The sequence below is a fragment of the Limulus polyphemus genome, unplaced genomic scaffold (genome assembly GCF_000517525.1).
Source record: "Limulus polyphemus unplaced genomic scaffold, Limulus_polyphemus-2.1.2 Scaffold842, whole genome shotgun sequence".
In the NCBI taxonomy this organism is placed as follows: domain Eukaryota; kingdom Metazoa; phylum Arthropoda; class Merostomata; order Xiphosura; family Limulidae; genus Limulus; species Limulus polyphemus.
Genome location: NW_013666452.1, coordinates 107,471 through 133,822, shown reverse-complemented (window position 1 = coordinate 133,822; position 26,352 = coordinate 107,471). Strand labels below are relative to the sequence as shown.

The following is a 26,352-nucleotide window of genomic DNA, read 5'->3' as shown; positions in this document are numbered from 1 at the left end:
TAATTTTTATATACTGTATTTCGTTACCTTTTTACTAGTCCCCCGGTAGAACAGCAGTAGGTTTATGGACTCACAACGCTAAAATCCGGGGTTCGATTTCCCGCTGTGAACACAGCAGATAGATAAGAAATGATATTTTGATCCAATTTGGACACAGCAGATAGCCCAATGTAGCTTTGCCGATAACCACATAACCTTTTACTGATACTTCGTTTGTTTTTTGTTAAGCACAAACAAAGTTACACAATGAGCTATATGTGATCTGTCCACTGCCGGGTATCGAAATCCGATTTTTAGCATTATAGGTCTACGTACTTACCGTTGAACTACCGAGGAACTGGTGAGAGCTTTTATTAGTACCGGAAAGGATCATGCGAGAAATATTGAAATTTTTCTTCTCCAGGCAAATTATTACTGCTTTATTACTGCTCATATAATAAATAACCAGTGATGTTTACGAAAAGTTGGCGTTAATTTATACTCAAACGTGCAAATCTCTCCTGGTATTTCTGTACATATTTCCGGATAAATTCCTGATATACTCATACATACTTGCAATATGAACTTTGGAAAGCTTTGTTTTCAGATCTACTCTAATTAAAAAGCTCGAACCATGTGTTTTGGTTATTCCTGAAAGAAAAGAAAAAACGAGGTGTTATGTAGGCAGTTGGTAACTGTAATGGGTGTCTTTGTCTTTCGCGCGATAATGTACACAACATTCAAGGTCGTACTTCGCATCAGACAAATCATGCTTATAAGCATGTTATCATACCACTCAAATGTTATCACCATAGATATCTAAGTGTGAAAATCTCAGGCCTTTGTCAGCTATATAAATTCTTCTAGCTTTATCAGTGGCCATAACACTGGGACAATATATATATATATATTATGGTTCATCGCAAAAACTATAATTTTGAATATTTACTCATAAAAAGAGTTATAGAAATACTATATATCTTTTATGCATGATTACCACATGAATTTCTAAGCATTTCTATGCGTTCTCACTAGCTTCTTGTACTAGGTTTGGTGGATATTAATCTATCTTTTTCTTCTTGAAGCTTCAGTAAAATCTTTTAATGAAGACAAAGACAGTTTTTAGGACAATAACATTTAAGTGAGTCGAATTTTCTTGACTATAAATATTTCATCAAAAGCAAATTTTACAGCAAGGTGTGTGTTAAGAAATACTAGTTCAACTGAAGTAAAATTTGACTGATATTTTGAGAAAATAACACTTAGAAAACATTGTGAAATAAAAAGAAACGAGCAGTAGAAAAATGTATCTTTAAAACGTGATATAAATGAGAGTATACAATCAAATAATTTATCTTACAATAAAATTAACAATAAGACAAACCAGTTTATACATAAAATAATACAAACGGAAAATAAAATACTAATATATGTGTCGTAACTTAGGATACATGAAATACTATTTGATAATTATGTGCCATTCTAGAAAGTAGAACAGCTTTTATTGGAAAGAGTCCAATAGATTATTTAAATCAGATAGTCTTTCGTGATTAGAAGACTTTGGAGTTCGAGAAATGGAGATCCAGTTATAATGATGGTAAAGTCTTTCTTGACATTTTGTGTCCTCTGGTTTCTCTATGTGATCTAACTGCTGAGTGACATTAGGTACTCTCAGAATTTAGTTTAAATGTTGTTTTTGAAATAGCTCGACTCATATAAATAAAATGTTTGTTTTCAAACCATCGCCGTTGTCATCATAAGATCATTAGTACACGTCGTTTTCTCCCTTATGAATTTAATTGTAAAATGTTGCTTAATGATTAAAACAAATTACTGTTACTCCTGTTGTGGTAATGAAACAAAAATCATATACTGATGTTTATTATATGCAAATATATATATAAACTACCACGCACTAATAAACTACATAACGTTACCACACATCAATTTATTGGGCACAATTTATGTTAGTTACATGATGTTTAAAATTCTCTGAACGTATATATCGAAACCTGATATCATCTAGGTTTTCGACAAAACAAAAACACGGTCTTACGCTTTTTTAGAGTTTTAGTCTAAAATTTATTTTCCCATAAAAATTATATAACACTGTAGCAGTGGTATAAACAGAAACGTATAACCGAGGTGCTTTTTTTTTTTGGAATAAAAAAGAAATGTCCCCCTCAGGAAATATATGCAATTTTTACTGAAAAGTGTGCGTTTTGATGGAAGATGCGGTTGTTTTAATAACTTTTTGAATATTTTTGTACACATATGGTTGCAATTTAGGAGTTAATATCGCATCCGCCCTACTTTCTTGCTTACGCGCATGTGTGATAGGAATTTGTTGTCTATTGGTTATATGTTAAAAAATGCGGCTTTACATGATGTCACTTATGTTATCGTCCAGGGTGTGTTTTGGCAATATCCAAAGAATATTAGCTTCTTAGTCTACAACGAGTTTTTTTTTTTTACCTTCTAACTTAAGTACAAATGTTACTAACTTTATTAAGAATAACCAATAATAAAAATCATAAATTTAAAACATTAAATTCTGAAATAATTTTCCAATTTACTCTTTTTTTTTGCATAAGTCATTTATGATTTATGTACTTCACTATCATAAATTAGATAACACTATCTAAAATAGTATTTTGCGTCATCTGAGGTGGAGCTTTTGGAGTTCGTTTTCAAGAGGTAATAAAACTGTGATGGTATGTTAATTGAAGAATAACGTGTCCTGTATTAGACGTCCGAAAAAACGAAAAGAAAACCATAATTAGGAATGCTCGCGTATAAAAGAAAAATCTAAGAAAAGAATATCAGAGCTTAAATTGGAGAATAAGGTAAAGATATGTGTATACTTTTTACTTTTGTTTACACGTTTTAGTGTTTACTTTTAGTGTAACTGTAAGTTAACTACATTGTTCTACTTCTACTACTACTCTAATTTACAGAAATGTAGGAGTAGGACGAATTCATGAAGTTATTGAATAACTAATACATTATTCAGTTTGTTGACAATACTAGTAGTAGCACTGTTTAATAAATTTGCAATCTTACACAAGACAACTGACAGGTTTACTTTTTTTTTGTCATGATGTCAGAAAAACACGTAGTTCAATAAGTCTTGATACAAAATGATAACAACCGTATAAGTATAACCTTCAAAAGGTGGACCTTTCTTCCTTTTTTTTTTCTCTTTGGACTTGGAGCTTGATTTTTAGTGATTGGTACAGCACTGATACTTATAGCGATAGTACACTAGTACTGTGCAGTTTGTATTAAAATTCAAACTCTATACTAATACTATTAGTATTACTAATTAACATGATGTTCAGGGACAACAAGGGACCTATTGATCCATCTTGGCTGTCCCATCCTTTAAACTAAACTAAAACTATCAAATAAATAAATTTGAAAAATACATAAAATAAAATCAGAAATCTTAAAGCCAGCCCTTATCATTCATATACTTATCAAGCTTTCTCTTAAACTCACTTAAATTTACTGCCTCCACAGTATCTGAAGGCAACCCATTCCAAAGGCCAACCACCTTGTTATAAAACTAAAACTGTCTTAGCTAAAGATAACTCCTACCTTGCCAAAATTTATATTTGTGTCCCCTAGTCCTACTATTCTCACTGTTAGGTATAAAAACGATGATGCATCAACACTATCAGTTACCTTTACAATTTTAAGTACCTCAATCAGATCCCCTCTAACTCTTCTTTTTTCAAGAGAAAACAGTTTCAGAGATCTTAATCTCTCATATGACAACCCCTCCATCCAAGGCACCATTTTAGTAATTCTACTCTGAACCCTTTCCAACAATTCAATGTCCTTCCTAAGGTAAGGAGCCCAAGACTGAACACTATTCCAAATGTGGTCTAATCAGTGACCTATACAATTAAATTATAACCTCTTTAGACTTGTATTTTTTTAGATACAACCTAAAATCCTATTTGCCCTACCACTAACAACAGCACACTGCTTGGATGGTGTAAGAGACTGATCAACCATAACACCAAGATCCCTTTCTTTCATGACACTGTTAAGGTTATTCCCATCCAAATTATACTTATAATTTGAATTATGATAACCCATATGCATTATCTTCCATATATTATAATTAAAACTCATCAGCCATTTATTTTCCCAACTCACTAAATGATCTAAATCTTTTTCATACATTTCATGAAATTTTAAAGGGACAAAAAGGAGCTTATTAGCCCATCAAGGATGTTTCTTTCAGCTCCCAACTACTTGTGTATTCATCCAACCTTTTCTTGAACTCAGTTAAATATACTGCCTCCACCACCCTTGAAGACAGCTCATTCCAATAACCAACCACCCTGTTTGAAAAGTAATACTGTCTAAATTGCAGACGACTCCTGTGCTGCCAAAATTTGAATTTATGACCCCTTGTCCTATTGTTTTCATTGCTAAACACAAAAACATTTGATGGGTCTATATTATCAATAACCTTAAACACCTGAATCAAATCCCCTCTGACACTTCAGAGGAAACAAGTTTAGAGATTTTGGTCTCTTCTCATAGAAAAATCTCACCATTCCATGTATCATCCTAGTGGTTCTTCTCTAATTCTTCTCCAACAATCAATGTCCTTCTTGAGGAAGGAAGCCCAAAACTGTACACAGTACTCTAAATGAGTTCTCTTTGATACATTTAGCCACTCCACTTGGCACCTTTTCAAAGGCTTTCTGAAAGTCCAGATATACCAAATCTACACCCTTACCCTCAACTACATAAGCAGTAACCTTTTCAAAGAATGTTAAAAGATTTATAAGGCAAGATTTTCCCTTAGTGAAACATGTTGACTATCCAATAATATTCTAAACTTTGTTCAATGACTTTGCAAAGTATCTTTTATCAGATTTTCCAAAACATTTCCCACCACTGATTTAAGACTAATAGGCCTATAATTACTGGGATAATTTTTATTAGCTTTAAAATGCTCGAGGAAATATGATCTGGTCCAGAAGCCTTATCATTTTTTAAACTTCCCAATAATTTCTTAACAAGCTCATTATTAATGCAATCATATTGTCCAACTTTGTTTCCATCTATTATCTGTTCAAGATGAGGAATACTTCTTAAGTCTTTATTTGTAAAAATTGAAGAAGAAGCTGAATTTGATAACCCAGCCATCTCATAATCATCAGATAAAAGCCTTCTTTTATCTGCACTGTTCTTAATTTTTACATTTTCAGCCAACCCATTTTCATACATCCTTTTTATGTCATAATGTCTTGTTTGACCAACTTTCTTGATCTTCTATAATATTCTAAATTTCCTGTCATACCAGTCAATTTAAATTTTTTAATCTTGTGATGCTTTTCTTTAATGTTATCTTTTATACCCTTTGTAAGTCAACCTGTTTTTTTCTTGCAGCCACCCATAGTAAATGTTTATCTTGAATATTAAAAATTTATCCTTAAAAATTTTTCACATTTGATCAATGTCTCCAAATAACTCAGCTGCCTAATTCACAACAAATAATTCCTGTCACATTCCTTCAAAATTAGTTTTTTTGAAACTTGTAACCAAAATATCATTATTTCTAATCTTCATATGTAGCAAAACATCAAACCTAATAGAGCAATGATAACTTTGACTCAGATGTTCCCAAATTTCTGCCCTCCTAACAATTTCTATATTAGAAGTTAATAAATCTAAAATAGCATTGTTTTTAATGGGTTCCTTGACCGATTGGTGAAGAAAATCATTTTGAACAGCTCCCAAAAACCTTTCTTCCTCATGGTTTGATTCTAGTATTTTCCAATCTCTATGTTTGAAATTAAAATTGTCTATAATTATGTCCTCATTACATCTGAAATCTTAATCTTATTGTAAAGATTCTGAATAATGTCATCAGTATCATCTGGTGGTCTGTAACAAATTCCCACTAAAAGCCTTTTCTCTTTTTATCTGTTAATAAAAACCCAAATGGATTCAATCCTCTTGCTATTATCTTTGATATCCTCAACTTCAATAGGATATAACTAACCTTTTACATATAAAGCCATAGCTCTTTAGTACTCTATCCCTATTAAGTAATCTATAACCTTGTATTTCAAAGAAATTTCTGTCTTCTAAATCATCTACATTTCAACATGTTTCAGTTATTCCCATTATATTAAAATCCTCTATTGTATGGTATGAAATGTGTTTACACATTCCTTTATTATTTATGGGTTTGATAGAAAACAGTAATTTTTTTTTTCTGAAATGTAAACTCAAAATAAAATGTGTAGTTGTATATGTAATTTTAAAGGATTCCAAGAATTTGTCAAACAACTTCACAGTTAATACTAAATAGTAATGCATTGGGTCTTAATACAAAGTGAGACAGAGTCAATAGCATATTTGAATTTCATTTTCCGATATAAAAATACACTATCTTTGTGAGCTTGACTTGGATGAAAAAGTTTTGAATGTTCTTAACTTTCCTCATTTTAAAGAATTATCTGAATTACAGTAATAAAACTTCAAGCACTGTCCTGATTTCACAAGACCACTTCTAGCTAAATAGATTACTTAACTTATAATGGTATAAAATTTAAGTAATTGCATCACTGTATGTGTAGTTCTTTAAAGCTCCAGGTTCAAAGAACACAAGTAAATTTTTTTAAGCTATTCATAGTTAAAGTTTTTAAGCCATATTAGTATACTTGTTTCCAGTATTTCAAATGAATTCATACAGTTTTCTTCTATTAATGATAAGGCCCTAGCAGTATACTCTTTTAAAGTAACACAAGGACACTTATCATGTTGTTATAATTTCAGTTGTTCCTTTCTAAATATCTATACCTCAGGTATATCTTTTTATATTTGTTGGTACTGAAACTTGTTTTGTAGGTTATTCTCCTGTAATTAATACTGTTCAGATTCTTCTGAATAAAAGACTTGTTCTAAATTGTTCCAGCCCTTAATAGAATCTTAGTATTGTCTACAAATATAAGATAATAATGCTTAAGAAACTATATGTATCTAAATCACTGACATAATGTAACTTGTAAACAATTAGGGTCCTAAAATCCTATCCTTATGGTCCACACTATTTATGTTCTCCCAGAACTTTACCACAGAATCCACATGTATCCAATTTGTTAATTAACTATTTAAATACAACCATAATGTAATGTATGTGTGTGTGTGTGTCTGCATATATAATGTATGTATGCATGTTAAATCAGTTGTAGTGACATCAACCAAAAAAAAAAAGCTTTAACAAGAAGTTTCAGTGACTTTTAATGTTTCATTTCTTAAATATCCATCTTTTAAATAACTTTTGATAATAGAATCAAATGATTCTATTCAAAAGAATGGAAAGCTAAAAAGGAGAAATAAAAGTATGATTGAAAAGAAACCATTTGGTTAAATGTATTTATTCACATATAACTTGGAATATTTTGAGATGAAGCAACCCAAGATAAAGTTCAGCAGTTGATGTACTTGTCTGTTTTATTAATTGTTAAACAACCAGAAATGTGATGATTATCGAAGAATGTTAAAGCAACAAATTAACAAAAACTGTTTTAGTAGGTTATGTTGGCAGGTGTTGGAACTTTGAAAGATTTATTTGTGGGTTTTAAGATATGGTATTACAAGAAAATCTCTGAATGACTAACCTTTGGTTAGTGTTACCAGTTGTGATAAATTTAATGGGTTGGAATATGATAGTTACTGAATGTTGAACAAGTTTCAAGTAAAAGGTGTGATAGTACAACTAACAATTAATTAAACCTGAGAGAGATGCAGACTTGTTCTTAGTTATTTTGGTTAGGGATATAAAGTTGTGGAATGGTTTATCCTACTGGTACGGTGTATGCTTTTAGTTTGAATTATTTTGTTAAAATTTTATTGCTTTAGTATATGGATATGTAGAACTTCATTTGATTTAGTTTATATGCTTTAGTTGGCTGTTGTAGTGAATAATGCAAAATCGTGATTGGCCACATGACCTTCTTTCACATTGCTTATTTGTTATTTTTGTATAAAAATAGTGTTTCCAAAACAGAACAGTGGAGCCACATTATTTTTCCTACTTTATTTGATACCTAAAAAAATGTTTATAAAAATTTTGTCTACTGTTTTTTATTTTGTAATGTAATAATAATCAAGATTACAAATGATTTTCAGATAAGATTCACACACACTCTTTGAAGAACAAGTAATTACTAAAACTATGGCAACTGGTATTGTGATATCCTTAAAACAAAGAAGGTTATAGCAAGACTATTGAATATTTATCAACCATTGCAAAGAAATTCTGAAGCTTGGGAATGCTGGATCCCAATTCAAAATTCTTTAAAAACTTTTCAATTATAAATATTGCTGCTAAAGGCTTTTCCATACATGCACAACCTCCATCTAAAAGATGAGATTGGAGATTGCAAAGCCAAAATGTGTATTATAAAATTTAACATTTTTTTCATGTTTGGCTGTCATATAGAATTTTAAATTGCTGGGTGACTAATTTTTTACAGTATTTTTTCTGAGCTCCATTGATAAAACAGTTTTTAAATACATTTAAACATACTTACTCCTTATGTGTCTTAAGTTTTAGGAAAGTACAAAATATTTTCCCTGAAGTTTTTACATAAGAAACTTTTATATATATATATAGCTGTAAATGGAAATTATAAATAAAAATTCTGGGCCTTCAAGTATTTTCTGGACATTAGGCTGGTGAAAAAAAAACTGTTCAACTACAGAAAACTGGTTAGTTCTTTGCCATAACATTGTACTGTTCTCCTTGTATAACTTTTTTATTTATATATTAATTAAAATTTGAGCATAATCCTATTCAAAGATAGAAATTATATGCATAATCAAGTCTGTTGTGAGAATAACTTTTTTATTTTATTTTAATGACATACCTAAAAATAAAAATTGTTTGTCATCTACAAATGGATGTCATTGTTACACCAAGGAATGTGTGGACTCATCCACTAGATGGCTGTCTACTCATATGTTCTTTGAAAATATGAGACTTCAATATGTACTTCATGACATGATTTAGCCAAGTGTAACATAACTAGCTTTAATGATAACTTTGTGACAGTAAGTCAAGCTGAGAATTAGGAGTAGTTGCAGATTTGTGAAAATGTAACAAATTGAAATTGAGGCTGACATTATATTGGCAAAATTTTAACTATCACTTCTTAACTGGTAACTTTTTTTTTCTCATATAGGAGCATCATTACATTTCAGTAAGAACTGACATCATAGACCATATATAAGACTTGATATCCTTTAATAAATGTGTTTGGTTAAAGAAATGTGAAGTCTATGAATGCTATGTAAAAGGTGATATGCTTCAGATTCTATAAAGGAATTCTTTATTACCCTATATGACAAAATATTGCCCAAAATACAAGTTTTATGTAAAGCAAATTTACAATGTTTTTTCTTGTTTTGGTTTTTTTGTTGTTGTTGAGATTTTTAGGTTTTGCTTTGCAAGTGAGTATGTAATGTAGGAATAACCTATACATGCAGATGACTATCACCTAGAACATAAAAATATATCCCAATAATACTTAAAATGTATTACCTGGATTTTACTTTAGATTTTGATTATGTTGGCCAAACTACCTGTTGTATGATAGGGCAATTTTCTTTATAGTTCTTTATATTTCTTATCAATAAATGTGTGTTTAAAGCTTGTGTTTCATGATCTAGATTTTTTTTTCTTTTATCTTCAGTTACTCATGTGTCTTGTTTCCCACTAGCATCATCATGGGACAGCAGGAAAGTGTGTTTACTGAAGAAGAACTTGAAGATTATCAGGTTTGTAGCTTCTGTAAATTTTTAATATTTTCTTTGTGTGTTATTTGTAATTAAGAAGAAAAATAACAGATTTTCACTTTTTTCTCCCATCTTAAGTAGACTGATAGAAAATTTAAAATTCCGTGATTCTTTTTAAATGAAAAGGAAGTATAATTAAGACAAGAGTATCTTGGGAAAATGTATTTTATAATTCCCTACTAATTCACAAGTTTTCTTCTAAACTGACTTGTTTACTCTTCTGTAGTTTAATTATGGAAAATAAAGGGTAATGATAGAGAAAACTTTATTTATAAAATGTTGTATCTTAAAAACTATGAGTCCTAAGGCAGTGATTCCCAAAGTGGGAGCTGTGGCACCCCTGGGGGCCATGAACGCTTTTCTGGGGGGCTGCCAAAAAGTGGGCCAAAAACAAAGATCCTGAATTAATTTTAATTCTGAATAAACAATAAGTTGATAAAAAACTACATTTAATTAATTAAATGATAGAGTATGTCAAAAGAAGATGTTATTGCTTTTACTACGGCACTGTTTTTCAATCACAATGCTAAAATTATAGGTTTTTTTGGGGGGGGCTTAGACTTTTTTATTCACATCAAGGTTCAGACTAAAATAGTTTGGGAGCCACTGCCCTAGGGGAGTAAAATTTACCCAGATGTATACATTGATAATCTTAAATGTTTTATTTGGACTTTACATCAGGGATTTCAAAAACTGTTGTAGTAGTTGTTCAGTATGCTTTCTTTCATTCTCAGCCATCACATCAAGCCTATCCTTATAAACTACAGTAGTGCAATAATATCTGGTTAGTGTTAATTGATTCTTGCAGTAACTTTCACATGAAAATGTATTGTATTCAAATCATCTTATTGTGGGAAATGGGGAAGAAAGAAGAGAAATAAAAGGAGTGCTAGATAACCAACAAAGTGATTTTAGGTATGCAATGTAATATGACCTTGAAACACCCTCTTCAAAGTCCTAACTTTCGTAAATAACACTTATGGTTCTCAATGTGCTTTTGGTGAACTTGTAATCACCCCTACCTAGAACAAGCAGCTTTGTGACTGCGAATACATAATCAAGTCAGTAACTCTAATAGGAAGGACAGTATCAGAGGCCAAGGCATGGCACTGTTGTTTATGTGCACATGTGGTGACACCTGGCGGTAATGATACTCAAATCATGAAACAACAACTTTCTCCCATTTCCACCAATAGAACAGAAACAATTGATTTGGCTGAGAAAGCAGAGCTATATTTATTGTAAAAGTCAAAGTTTAAAGGAGTGTGAAAACATACTGTTTGATTAATCGTGTATGTGTGATCATCAGTACAGTGAAACATCAGGTAGGATTAGCATGCCATTAATAGGGAACATCAGTGGTCACCTACAAGACGTGGCCACTAGCATTCAATATATGGTAGTGGCCTCACTTTGATTGACAGGTCTCAATTGAACAGCAGCAGGTGAGAGCTGGCATGGGTGGCTGCAATACTGAGTTCAGAGAGACCACTTGGGACTAGGAAACAGGTGATCACAAGCCAAATTGACTGCAATATGACCAAGCCAAAATGGCTGTAATTAAGGGTTGATTGCTATATCGTGTTGACCGGTAAGTGGTTCTGGACTGTACTCATGTAAAAAATTTTGTTTTATTTGGGAGATTGTTTAAAAGTAGCTCTTTAATTTATTTTAGAATGCATATACATGTACATATAAGCTTTCTTTAAAATAAATCACACGTGTAATTTTTTCATTTTGTTTACAGTCTAAGGTTTCAGTCAAAATGCTGTTGCATTCCTATAAATGTTATGATAAGTTATACCTTATCTTATATTGTAAATATGTGATTATATAAACAAATTTCCTGATACTCCACCACCATATACAGCACTTAGTATTTCTAATTTGTAGTCTAGTAGTTCATAGTGTGGACTGGGTTCTCTTGAGCCACAACTTAGTTCCAACAATAATAAATAAATCTTGCATACTAATTATTTGTAAATTTTCTATGGTAGCATTCATTTTAATTGTTGAAATACTCATTTTTTAATTATTATAATTCTAATTTCTTGAAATACTTCGTGTATATGTATTGCTACTTGTGAACAATATCAAATTTAGTAGAACTTGTAAGAGAATCTATGTAACATTAAAAACATGAAAAAACTGTAAATGAGTTGTATATTTTTTTCAAAACTTTACTTTATGAAGTATATTTCCTTTCCCCCAGTGAGCAGTTGACTAATATAAATGAATAATCTTTAGTTTTTGATAAGAGACCAGTTATTGAATATATCTGGCAATTTTAATTTCTGTTTTCTTATTATCTGGAAGAATGCCATCATTGTTGCCAGCTTACTCATTTTAAGACACGTACACTGACAAATAAATAAACAAGTAAAATAGTTCTAGATTCTCTATCAACTTACTAATTAACATTGTCATACTGGTACACACAAAGATCCAATGCTATTTACTGCTTAGACTGGAAACCCTAACCATAGCAATCAGCTGTCTCAGTTAGTTTTGTTTGCTTATACTTTTTTTCTGGCTGTACTGCTAAGCAGTATGCTTTTTAACCTGTTTATATATGTTACATGACTATAAATTCAGTTTACACAAATCACAGTCCTTGAAATTAGAAAATTAAATCCACAGCAAAAAAAAATTAAAAAATCTGTTGTGAGTGTATTAACCCTTTGACTTCCTGTACACACTTTAAATTCCTTTGTATGCATGTCACAAAAAGTGTTACCGAGTTACATTCAAAGTTTTATATTATCCAAGTTATTATCCCTTTATTTTGAAAGAAACCTCTGAAACAAACGATTAAATCTGCAGTTTTGTTGTCATGTGACGTGTGTTGAGTTAAAATATCTGAGCTTTGGTTTCTTCTGTTTCTATTCAACTTAGTCTTAGTACATCTACAGCAGTCTAGACGAGCTGTGCAAGATCGAGTTCTAAACTTAAATTTCACATTAAAATGGACTAACATTCTAAGAAGGAGATTTCTTTCTCCCCTCTAATAGATGACATGCTCACATTCCAAAGTAATCTGTTGCTAAGCAACAGTCTTTTCTTGACTTTTATTGCATGCTTTTAACCAAGAGAAAGAGCAGATTTCTCGGTCTAATCTCAAGCTTACCAGGAAACATAAGTGAAAAGAAAAGTGAACTGCCGCTAAGTCCATTGTTGAGGTCAGTGTCCATGGTGCTTAGGAATGTTCTTGCCTTATACACGTTAGTTTGAAAGCCACTTAATTTGTATTTATGTCTTACTTTTATGTTTTAGGTAATTATGAATCATTTGTGTTTTAAAGCTCATATTTGAAAGGTTTAATGATTTTTTAATATTATTTTATGCCTTGCCTGAATCAAAAAGTTTTTCCTAAAATGGTGAATGCAAGCTATATTTTGCTGGAGGTTAAACTGTCTCTGCTGATGATAACATTATATCATCCCCGGGACACCCATTGAAGTGTAACGACAAATAATAAAAGATAAACAATTGGAGAGGAAAATTAACATTAAAAATAAAAAATTTGTAACAAGGTAAATGCTTGAAATTTCACATATGACCCAGAGAAGCTATTTTAAGATTATTCAACAAAGAGGTAAAAGGTATGTATGTATTTAAAGTTCTTAATTTTAAACAGTCATTGCACTATATGGTGATGATAATAGTTAGAGTTACTGATATGGTAGGGAACACGGAAAATAAAATATAAACGTGTACCTTAAAAAACTTTTGGTATTCATTTAGGAGGCTCCAGAAATTATGCAAGTGAAATGTAAAAACTTTAAGATTAAAAAAAAGTATTTTTATACTTAACGTGAAAATCACCTTTCAGGTGAGCTATTCAGAGTCCAAGTGCAAATAACTATATTAAATAACGAAATTTTATTAGAAATAGTTGAAGAAATCAAAATAAAATATTTCATTTTTCTGAAACCACATCTTTTACAAAAGTTCTTGTCAAATTTCAAACAATTTCATCCACCAGTTTTATTTTGGAATGAAATATGATGAAAGCAACTTTACCTACTAAATGTTTTTGCTGGTAGCCATAGGGTAAATCAGGATAACACCACTGCAAATCTATTATGATGAGATTCTTCCACTTAGACACTTAATAAATGAGCAGGGTACAGGGCAATCTTCTTTGCCAAAGTAAAAACCAACAAACAAACTTAACATTAGATTTTTTTGTTGATAAGATATTTTTTGTTGAAATCATAGAATTAGAGGTAGCTTTCTAAATCAAATCTCAGGCATCAACCTTATATTCCACTTGTACAATACTGAGATTCCAGTGCTATGTATGACACTACTAGATTAATACTGAAGATTTAGTAAAGAAAAGCTATTTAATTCTTGGTTATTAGTCCATGAAAAGCTCTTGTTTGCTTCAGATATATATATATATATATATGTAAGTTTTCACAACACTAGTTGGTTTTATTCCAGGGTTTGTTTCCCTCAATATCATTTGACTTTTTTCTTTATTTTACCCCTTTTCAGTTCTTTTTTTTCTTTCATTGATAGTTGCCTCTCTCTCTTCTCCTCATCTTCACTCTGAAGCTTCAGAGTTTGTCTAATCGCCCTTGATTTAAAGTTTCAGTTGATGATAGTCTCCAACCTGTTTGTTTTAATTTATACCCTGTGCTTATGGTATCTAGCAGCTGCTTCCATTTGATTGGGTGTTATTATTCCAGACATTCATTTGTCATATGTAGGTTTATGTTGGCTTAAACTTCATACTTGCAGAAAATAAAAATATTGGTGATGTTTTTTTTTACATGTACTTGGCTTTTTACATATATATTTCTGTTCTTCACCCATCTTTCATTACATAATATATCTTTGTGGTAACTGCTTAAATTCTATTGAAATATTTTTCAGGTTTAGGTTGTGAAAACCTGCTTTTACCATAAGTTTGCCTTATCTTTAATGTGTTCTCATTTCCTAGGCATATGCACAAATCTAATTACACATACTGTTTTTTGCATGCATGAAAAGCCATATTCAGTCACACATCATATTACAATTTCAAATATTCCCGAGGAAAGCAGAAACGTGTTATCAATGAAAATGTGTTGAGCAGCATAGTAATAGATCTTTAATTCATTGTGGTAGTTTGTAAACCAAATATAGAAGGTGGCACGTAAAGGCAATAAAATTGAATTGGAAACATTCCAAAGTTATGGGAAATTGGAGGTTATTGAATACAAAACCACAGAAGGAGGGAGAACATACACAAACTTCATGTGGTGTAAAGCCTGATGCTAGAAACATGGATGCCATACTAAGAAATCCAATGATAATAGGAAGCATCAAGACATCTGCATAAGCTTTCATTGATATTTTGATAAAGCCAATAACTCTGCTAGTATAGTACAACTACTTGTAAGTGTTTTGCTATTTCACTGTCAGAAAGCATTACTTTAACCATCATTTGTGCACGTGAATCACTGCACATATGTGGCTCTTCTCACTAAAAGGCCCATTTCTCCTGTAAATAATTTCTTATGCCCCCTTTTAATCCGATCATCAAACTTTATCTTTGACACCTTGCTAAAAGTAAATTGTTTATTTTTTATCATTTTTATTTTTGTCAGTTAGTAACTTAACCATTGAACTTTAACATTTTATCAGTGTAGTTTTTTTTCTTTTGTATATCTATTTATTTGATTACTTGATAAACTGAGTGAATCCGTTACCAGTAAAATGAAAACACATACAGACACTTGTATTTGCTGTAAAAGAACTGATGTTTTTGTTTTGTTATACAGGAGCTGACATATTTAAAGTTAGATACAACACGTTTCTAGTATTTGTTACATATAAGCTGACATTATATTGTTTTGTTTCTCATGTACAGGTAGTTAATACAAAAAATATCTGTGTGTTTGCCATGAAGATCCTGAATTTCTTTTGGTTGTTAGACATGACACTGTTACCTACATGAATATACTTTCCTTTTTTTACATGTGTTAAGAAATGTTGAACATTTTATTGTATTTGTTTAGTGAAAGCTGATATTTTTATTTTTGTTATATAGGAACTGACATTTTTCTTGAAGAAGGAAATTTTGCAGTAAGTTACATTTTTTACCATACATTAGATAACATAATCAAGCAATACTATTACAATAAGTTGTAGTAACTTTTTAAACACATTTGAAATACTTAAAGATTATAGTATTGGAGCAATATTTTTTGACACAATGAAATTAGTTGAAAGCCTTTGACCTTGGTATGTAGATGGAGTATATTTTAATTTCTCTGTGGGTAGGGTCTGCTTTGATATATATCTATGGTGGGTTGTTTATGTCTTTATGAGTAAGGTTTGTTTTGATATATATGCATGGGTCACTTGTTTTTATACGATTGTATAGATGGCATGCTTTGACATGTCAGTTTGGTTTGGATGTGTTTTGATATGATAGTAAAGTAAGAGTTTAATTTGTCTTTGTATCAAAAGTGAGATGTACATTGTTGCTCAAGGCTAGGATGTATTGATGGGATGCATTTCAGTATGGCTTTTTTGAATGAAAAACAGTATGATTTTGTGCATAAGATGTTTTTTGATATGGTTTTCTGCATGTGGGACATCATGGCTTCATGCTTTGGACTCAAAGTTGGATGGTTGCAAGTTTGAGACTGGACCACATAATGCTGTTGTGTCCTTGAACAATACACTTTACCCCACTCATACCTGGACTGGCATCCTGTCCAGAGGAACTTTGTCACCATTCTCATCTGCTTGTGCTACTTGAAACTATAGTTGATTATTAATAGTTATTAATAGATTTTACACCTAACCATTTTGCTAGAAACATTCTAATCAAATGAAGAATACTATTGTAGGCAGCAGTATGTAAGTCTGATTTGATTGCATGCTTAAAATACAATTATATCTAAGTTAGTTTTTAAAGTCTATTTAAAATGATAACATTTTATGTTACATACATTGCTTGATTAATGATTATGTCTCTTGATAAAAAATACAGCAATACGAATGATGGAAATGACATGTGATACTTTTCCCAATCATCATTAACACCCTTCCATAATACACTGATAGTAATAATAATTAATCCAATTATGTTTACCAATACACTAAACAGCTAATTTTTCATCTTTATTTTAACACAATCTTTCAATTACTTCTGATGAGTGTGATTGGTATTGACATACTCACGTTGGAGAGATTGAACTGAGCATGCTGATTAGCTTATGCCTATATTATGCATTCCAAGTTGGAATAATATGGATAAGCATATAATGTTTCCATGACTTTACTGGTTTAGGTCTGAGGTTTATAAACCAAGTGTGATGATACTGTTTGTTGCCTTTAACATGGTTGGTGACTGACTGAGCTGAAAAATATAAAGATGACTCAAATTTCTCATTACAGAAAACAAAAAGCAAAGTTGAATTTTTGAAAGAAAAGTTTAAAGGCACTTTACCTGGTCATGTGACCTATAGGTGTGCTAGTGGGATGAACTTTTTCTCCATCTGTGCTAGTGGAAAGTTTTTGTATGATTACATTAATTGGATGCCATTTTGCTATAGCTGTGTGGATGGGATTGTTTTAATATTGAAATATTAGTGGGATGTATTATGATATGCATGAGTGGGTAAAATGTGTTTTAAAATTGCTAAGTATTGGGGTCTCGCATGTATTTTAAATTATTTAAAGTTTGGATGTGTCTTGATGTTATACAGGTTGTAGGTGCATTGCTAAAGCTGGAATATATTTTTTTTTATAGGGTTTTGGATAGAATTGTGTTTTGATATGGCTTTGTATGTGTAGGTATAATGTGTTATGTGGCTGTGTGGGTGAGATTTTTTTTTATTACTGTGCAGATGAGATGTGTTGGGTATTTCTTAGTAGTTGTGATATATTTTGATATGATTCTATGATAGTTTTAATGTAATTTTTATGTGACTGTGTGGTAAGGTTTGTTACAGCATGGTTTGTGGAGAATGTGTTTATATACTTGTTAGTAGGATGTATTGTGATATGATTTGCTGAATGGAATATGTTTTTATTTTTTGATATCACAATTTTGAAGGATGTTTTGTGATATGAATGTGTGAATGGATTTGTTTTTTATGTGAATGTGTTGGTATGGTTTGTGGGAAGTGTGTTTTTATAAGAGTTGATGGAAGATTGTATGATGATATGACTGGGTGGGTGGAATAAGCTTATGATATGACATTACTGAAAGAATTTTTATATGGATGTTTTAAAATGGAATATGTTTTGATATCACTTCATGGAAGGAATATATTTTGATATGGCTCTGTAAGTGGAATGTTTTTGAATTGCTGTATTATGCTTTGATGTCCTGGGTATAGCTCAGAATGTTATACTTTCACTTAACCCTATTGTCATGGGTCAAAGGCCATGTCATTGTGTTTGTTGACTTGCATTCAAAATTTTATTGAACTACTATTTTATGGATTTATGTCAATAAGTTTGGTATCAAACTGTAGATTATAATTCAAATTATGGTATTATAATTATTCAATTTCTTAATTTAAAAGTAGTTAAACATCAATTTTTATTTGTCACGTGGTATGTTGAATGAAGCACTGGTTCAAATTAGATGTTTGTGATGTCCAAATACAAAGTCTACAGTTTTGTATGAATTAGGAACTCAAGTTACCGATATTAACAAGCTAGAATATAAAATAATGACCTCCCACTCACCTCTTTCCATTTTTGGAAACGGTCCCTTATATACACTTCTATATATGACATGAATAACCAATTGGAAACTCAGAATGTCCCCTTAGTGGCTTTCTCAGCCATTTTAACATGTATGGACACAATCTTTCTTTCAAACAAAGATTTCAAGGAGGTAGATTGTGTCTTTAGTCTGCTCAAAATTTCATACTTGTTAAGACTGAAATACAGTTTAGTTACTAAGCTTGATAAATTATAGTGGAATTCTGTGGCATTGATATAGTAATTTATGATTTTTTGGTATTCAACTGTATATATAAAACCTAAAAAAATTATTTCATTTCATATCCTCCACATGCAAAATTTCCAAAGGCTTAATAAACTATGTCAAGCAGCAAACGAGTACAAAGGTCGTAACTAGAAGAGATAATTGTTTGCTTTACTTCTTTATTTACTGTTCTATGTGTTAAAAATAAGTTGAAGAACTTATTTCTAAATATCAATAATCTATATACATATGTAATGTATAATAATTGAAATGTGACTGTATTTTACAAAATACTAGTATACTAAAACACAGCCAAGACAGGTCACTTTTATATTATTGGATACGTTAATATGAGTACATGTTCACTGCATCGTTGTAACTTTTGTATTGTTAGCCAGGCATGATTGGAAGGTCAATGTAATAAAAATAATAATGTATATAAATATAACGTTATGAGATTTAAGCTATTTAGACTAAACATTTGTGTTTTCATGTTATAATTTGTACTCATTCTAGAACAAAAAAAGCATAATTTATATTTATTTCCTATTTTTTTATGGAGGTTACGAGGTCGGTCAAATTGACAGACTCCATGTAGTTAGAGTAGAGAAAATAACAGGCAAGATATGTTTTCATGATAAAAAACATTTGAAATGTATTTAGTAGGTTTTAGGGTTAAGCAAGGATATTTGTTAATAAAGTTATATGAGTGGAATCTTTTTTCTTTTTCATATATGACTGTAGTTGTGATTGTAATTTATGTAGTTTTTTCGGTGAAATAAGACTATGTGAAGGGGTATATTTTCATATGGCTATATAATTGCAATGCATTTTGAAATGATCATGTAGCTAAGGTTTATTTTCATATGGTTGTTTAGGGGAGATATGTTTTACAATGGATTTTGGGGCAATCTGTTTTCTAATATAGTAGCATGTATTTAAAACAGTTTCAGTTTAATCTGTGTGTATACAATTTGGATTTGTTGTGTGATATGCTTTCATTTGGCTATGTGGGTAAGACATGTTTTAATATAATTATGTATTTGGGTGTTGATATGGTTCTAGAAAGGGTGTGTGTCCAAGATGGTGCACTTGAAGATATATGGCTGTATAAAGGCTGAATGTAAGGTTAGTATGATGGTTAATAGTAAATTTTAATATTTTTTTATGCTACAAAGCTGTGTGTTAGTTAATGTTATATTAACAATTCTGAAAAATATTTTGTTTCTTAGTTGCTATAAACGCTTTGAAATGTTGGCACCTGAAGCTGTATCCAAGAACAGAAATGTTAGATTACCAATGGCTACAGTCTTGACACTTCCAGAACTCCAGGTGAGATTATTGGAGCAGATATCATGATTTCACTGAAAAATTTCTGGAACACTGAGATTATTCATTTTTACATTATATCAATATTTAAAGATTGATGGTGCTCAATAACTTTTCAGAACCTCACTGTTTATCACAGCTTAATTCCTCTAGTCATTGTTGCTGTTTTTTTACATACCCAAAACTATGCATTGGTAATTATTAAGCTATGAATGTTAAAAACCTGTAAAAATCAGAGCTGTTTTTATTGGATCTCATGTCATAATGCTGCATAACTATTGACATTGTTTGTGATTTTTTTCTGGATCATAAACACTAATTTCTGTATAATAGTGCTGTTTGTGGGCTTTCCATAATTCCAGATATAGTCATTTGCATTCCAGCCTTAGTTATTATTAAACTATTGAAACTTTCTCTTTAAATTTCCAGAACATTGGCTAATTTAATTTGTTCTTGCTTCTTAACTTTGTTAATACATTGATTCTTTTTTTTATGTAGATGTATCAAAAACTTCTGGTTAGGTGTGTGGATTTTCTTTCTTTGATTTTGTTATATATTTATGCTGTTTGTGGATGTATCCAGAACCTCTGATGATATTACTAACTTTCCAGAACATTAAATGATGTTATTAGTTTCTTTAGTATGTGCAAAAAGGATGTGGGGCAGTAAATATGGGCTTTGATGTACAGCTGATTATGTGCAAGCTGAAGACACACTGATATATAGTTGCATTTGCTTTAAAACTTGTTAATGATGTCCAGTTGTGAAACACCCGAAAGACATGGATGTGAATATGGTTTGCAATAAGTAACTTTTTCTTACCTTTAGGTGATGATCAGAATTCATAAAGTGTAAAACATTGCTTTTGTCACTACTATTATATAACAAGTGCTAATAATTGAGTGTTTGGAGAGTTTATAATAAGTAGCTATCTTCACCTTTGATGATGATCACAAATCACACCATTGCTTTTGATGACAGGTGCTAAGTTAGTGTTTAGATATAACTACTGATCAAAAAAGCCTTTTAAGTACCTACAGTTGATCTACTTCTTTGTAACACTTTTTGTTTGACAAGGCTTATTTCATTTTGAAAACAACAAAATTTTATGTGCAGGTGTGACAAAACACAAACTTTATTCTGTAAATCTAAGAGGCTGTTAATTGTTATACAGTCATAAGAAAATTTTTGGCATAAGTTTTACAATTTTTACAGTATATATATGTGCTTGAGAGAGTAATGCTCTTCCGTTACATAGCTTTCTCAAATTTCCATATTAACTAAGGTGAATGTGCTTCATATAGCCTAGTGGTGTAACTTATGTCTTCAAAAGTAAAGTCTCATAAATTATGGCAAAGCATATTGTTTTTAATGTGTTTTGAAAGTAAATTAGTTAATAATACAAATATGCACTTTTTATAACCTGTTAGCTTTATAAAGCTTGTATTAGCTATATTCCTTTGAACTTTTCATTAAAAAAAAGTTTAAAACATGAACTACTTCATTTGCAGTGTAGGAACAATAATTTTATTATTAAGTTCCAACACTTTTGTTATGTGATATGCAGTGTTCTTGCACTTCATTGAACAGAAGTTTGTGTTCAGCTTTACATATGATGTACATGACTTTGCTAAAGTCAGAATAGAGAAGATGGGAAATAAAAAATATAAATATATGCAAAAAATAAAATAATTTTGCACAGTAATTTTTTTAAAAATGAACTTGTATTCAGTTGAGCTTATATTGAACTTTACATTAGCATTAATTATTAAAAATGTCATTTTCCAACAGACATTTTCATAATTTTATGCACACACTAGTTTTTTCTGTTAATACTCTTTACTGAATGTAGATAATTACAAAATCATAGATGGAGACATTTTGTTTTAACTATTTAATTTTGATATAAAAATTAGCACTGTTTTATTAAACATGTTATTAAACTTGGATGATTTTATTCACTTTCAGATAATTTTCTTAAGATTTCTTTTGGAAATTGTCAAAAATAAATAAATAAATAATGATGAATTATTAATTTTTCTCTTCAAACAGTAGTGTTCTTTATGCTTAATAATTTAAAAAGTAGCTATCTAGAAAGCTTAGTACTGCTATTGCTATTGATCTTTAAGCTCTGTTGCTGTTTGTGTTCATTAACAAAAATTAAAATTTTAAATGTCAGGAAATTGGCATTCATTTATTAATGATCCCTTTAAGTTTAAATTCTTACACATGTGTACTGCATGGCACAGTGCTTTTGAAAAGTTATAATGTATCGTAAGTAAATAAGATTTTCCTTAAATCTTAAATTTTACATACAGTGCTCCAGATAATTTTTCCCATGGTTAGTGGAGTATTGATCAAATTTTGTCTCTCAGTATCTGCCAAAGGTGATAATTAATTCAATATCACGGACAAGCATTTGTATGTAAAGCTGGTTTGTAAAACGTCAGTTTTATATTATTGGATACGGTAACATGAGTTCATGTATGCTGTATCATTGTAACTTCTGTATTGTTAGCCAGGCATGGCTGAAAGGTCAATATAATAAAAATAATAAATGTATAATGTTATGAGATTTGAGCTATTTAGTCTAAACATTTATGTTTTTGTGTTATAATTTGTTGTCATTCTAGGATGAAAGATGCATAATCTATTGACAAGCTGGTTTATGTAGCAATTGAATCATTTATAAGAATTTGAATGAGTCAGTATTATCTTATTGTGTATTTGGCCTCAAGAAAGTACTACAAAAACACACAGTTTATACATTTATATATATATTTTTTCTTAATTCTCTGTTTGTATGGCGGTGAAAGCCTTGCCATTCTTCTGTTCTTAGTACTCTCTCATATTTTATATTGCATGACTGGGTTCATATAACCAAATTCCTGGGCTAAACATTACAATCCTCATTAAACAGTATTTTTTCAGCCTTCATTGAGTATCTGAATTTTATCTTGAACTTATTTGGTAAAGAAAAGGCTCTTTCACAATCAGTGATTGTTACACAAAAGCATAAAACTCTTTGACACAACTTTTACATGTTGGGAAATTGATCAGCATGCAGTTTAATAACTCGTATACTATTGGTGAGTGTATTGGTTCCATAAAAATCTCCAAGATAAGTAATAGCCCCATCTCCTAGATCTTCATCAAAAATAGAAGACAAATATGTGTTGTTTGTTAAGAGAAATCTACAGATAAAATATACAATATTACTGAAAAAAACTTCAGAAGCTTACTTAGAAGGCTCTAGAGGTTATGCAAATAACATATGAAAACTTTAAAATAAAAATAAGTACACGTTATCCCTGTCATGAAATTCACATTTCCTACAGATACTTTATTTTTAAAAATCTGACTTTTTGTTTACGGCATGCTTTTTATGTTTACTGAAATATTACCAATTTTTGTGAAGATACAGATAGTAAATTTGGAATTATAGTAATTGTTAATTCTCCAATATGGACTCAGTTTATTGCATGAGCAACACTGCTGATGGTACATATGATACAAGCACTTTTAGGCTTACAGTTGAATAACAACAGTAAAACCAGTCTAAAACAAAGTTAAATTAGAAACAGAATGGGGGAAATAATGAAGTTTACAAACTATTAAAAACATTGATAAATGAGGGTATTATTGGTGGTTGTTATCAATTCTAAAATTTATCATCGATACATTGCTATCAGGATGATCATAATCACAATCTACTATTAGTATGATGTGTTGTTAGACTCCTAGTTGTTATTTGCTTTATTTTTAAGCATGATCCAAGCACTTATGTAGAAAAATAGCTCTTTTCATAGTGTGCAACCAGTAGGCACACCAATTCATGTTTTAGCATATCAGCGATAGTGCAAAAAATTAGACATAATTTATGTGGATACTCTAGCTATCGGTAGCGCATGCACACACACACACATATATAGGACCTTAATCTTGAAGGTGTGTTTGTGTGTGTATATATATATATACTTACTTTATTGTTATTTATTTTCTTTGATATTAACAAAAGAAAATTGAATAGGTAAATCCACGTAACAGTTAAACCTTCTGTAAAATATATTTAGTTATTGTGTATGTCACCACTAACTAAAACATTGTTGTGAAGGTCAACCCTTTTCGTGACCGGATCTGTAAAGTATTTTCTTCTGCTGGCGATGGTACAATGACATTTGAAGATTTCTTGGATATGATGTCCGTGTTCAGCGATGCTGCTCCAAGGTCTGTGAAAACAGAATATGCTTTCAGAATTTATGGTGAGTATTTAAACTTTTTTTTTTTAATTTCAACCAAACATATGTAGTTCATTATTATTTGTTGGCTTTGAATATTATAAGTTATTTTGCGGTCTGTTAAATTTATAGGTTAAATGTTTTCTATAACATATTTTCAAAATAATCTAATAACCTGAGTGACATGGAAATGCAAGCTTTCCTTCAATAGGTATGAATTAGGAATGGGGAGGAACTGTAACAGTACATTATTTGTGAGATCATGAGCATCAGTTGCAGCTCACCTTGACAACTGACAACTGTATAAGCTGAGGGCACATATCCTGTCATCCCTTATCTGTCCTTGTGCCTCACCATTCATTTTTACATCCCTCTTGGTTGTGGTGATTCAATCGCTCTGACATTTCAATTCCCCTCTTCCACTCAACTTGCAACTTTATACCAATAATTCCTTTCCAGTGAGGAGGGGAGAGTGGTTCTTTACTTCTCTACTCTCTTCAAGGTACTCCACTCCCTCTTCATCAACTTCTAGTTGTTTCTTACATCAACCACCCACTTGGCACCTGCTCTCTGGAACATATACCTTACCTGGTTTTTGGCAAAGGCCTACCTGTTTTGTCTGTTGCTTGTTACCAAGCACTGTTGTCCAAAGCATTCACCTCTAAGCATTATTAGTCTCAAAGTGGGTTCATTGGCATCAAATTTGAAATTATTCACTTCTTGTCTGTCCTTAATCTTTTTCTTTCACCCGTTTTCACCTTTTTTCTCCATTGTCTCTCTCACCCAGCCCCTCTTCCTGTCTGGTTTCTCTGTGTGGTTCTTTGGACTCTTATCTGTCCACTCATTTGTACTATTGACCTCCTGTGCATTGTATCTTTTATCCCCATAGACATAGTTTCTTCTTCTGCTCACTTTTGGTTGTTACTGTTTGGACATTCACTCCTTAGATGCCTCCTGGACTCTGTAATAAGGACTGGTTGATTTGTTCCCTGGCTGCTTCTTTCTTTTGAAGACTTGAGCTGTCTGGAGGGTTAATCAGATTTTTTATCTCTCCTTTCTATTTTCTCCTTATATGACTGTTCCAATCCTGATTGCCTTTTATGTCCAGTGTTGGTTGTCTATTGCTATCTGGCTTGGAATCTCCCCTTTTGTGGATACTTCTATCACCTATTCTTACCATGACTTATCTCCTTCTATAGAGACTTATTTCATTTTACTTTAACTGGTTGGATTTGTAAACTCATCCATGTGAGTCTTACTGAAAGCCATTTACTGTTACCTTCCATCTGATTCAGCATATCATGGCCCCCTCCCTCCTTTCAGTGCCAACTGTTGGAAGAGATATCGGAGGCTGGTATGTTATGTAGCCTATTCTTAAAACATTATTCTCAAATTACTTACATCTCTTGGTGGTTTCTTGTACCTTTGGTTTTAATCTCCCTCTGGTCTCCATTCTCCAATATCCCAAGACTATCAGAAGGTGTGTTTTACATGTTAATTTATCAGCTCCATTCCAGCTCCATTCCTGATCTTGTATGATCTCCATGTCCATGAAATGTATACAGATCATTTGGTGCACATTGTCAAGAAAAAACATGGAACTACCAATCACTAAACTTGTGTTTGATGTCATTTGATTCTTTATTCTGCTATCCTGGGCTTTCTTATCAATGAAAAAACAGCAACACATATTTAAGATATGTTACATAAGAGAAACTGTTGGACAAAGAGTATTCCATAATTGAGAAGTATGTTTTCCCACTGGGCACTGCTCTATTAGATGACTCCCAGTCTCATGGAAGTCACACTCTATGTTCTTTCCATTTCTGTTGCTATTTCAGATAAGAGCCCATCTTTGTAATAGGTCGATACCCACCCATTCACTATCTTCAATGTGGTGCATAGAAATAAGTAAAGTTTCTGAAGTTGAATTTTTTTTTTATCTTTCCTTCATACACCACTTCCCACCTTTCCTTCACACTTCTGGTGCATTTTGTTTGCCTCATCAAGAACAAGCTTGTGCTA

General features: G+C 31.2%; 1 protein-coding gene across 2 annotated transcripts in view; it reads left to right on the top strand.

Annotated features, from left to right (window-relative positions):
- The first annotated feature begins 2,451 nt into the window (after window positions 1-2,451).
- Window positions 2,452-26,352, top strand: part of LOC106460820 (calcium and integrin-binding family member 2-like) — a 39,826-nt gene continuing 15,925 nt past the window's right edge. The window contains exons 1-5 of one of the 2 annotated variants that reach the window (XM_013920565.2): window positions 2,452-2,825; window positions 9,738-9,795; window positions 15,857-15,891; window positions 19,993-20,092; window positions 24,204-24,351. In XM_013920565.2, the coding sequence (XP_013776019.1) occupies window positions 9,745-9,795; window positions 15,857-15,891; window positions 19,993-20,092; window positions 24,204-24,351 (334 nt within the window). In that variant the 5' untranslated portion in view covers window positions 2,452-2,825; window positions 9,738-9,744. Of the gene's footprint in view, window positions 2,826-9,710; window positions 9,796-15,856; window positions 15,892-19,992; window positions 20,093-24,203; window positions 24,352-26,352 lie in introns of both variants that reach the window. The other variant, XM_022387617.1, reaches the window with a different exon arrangement.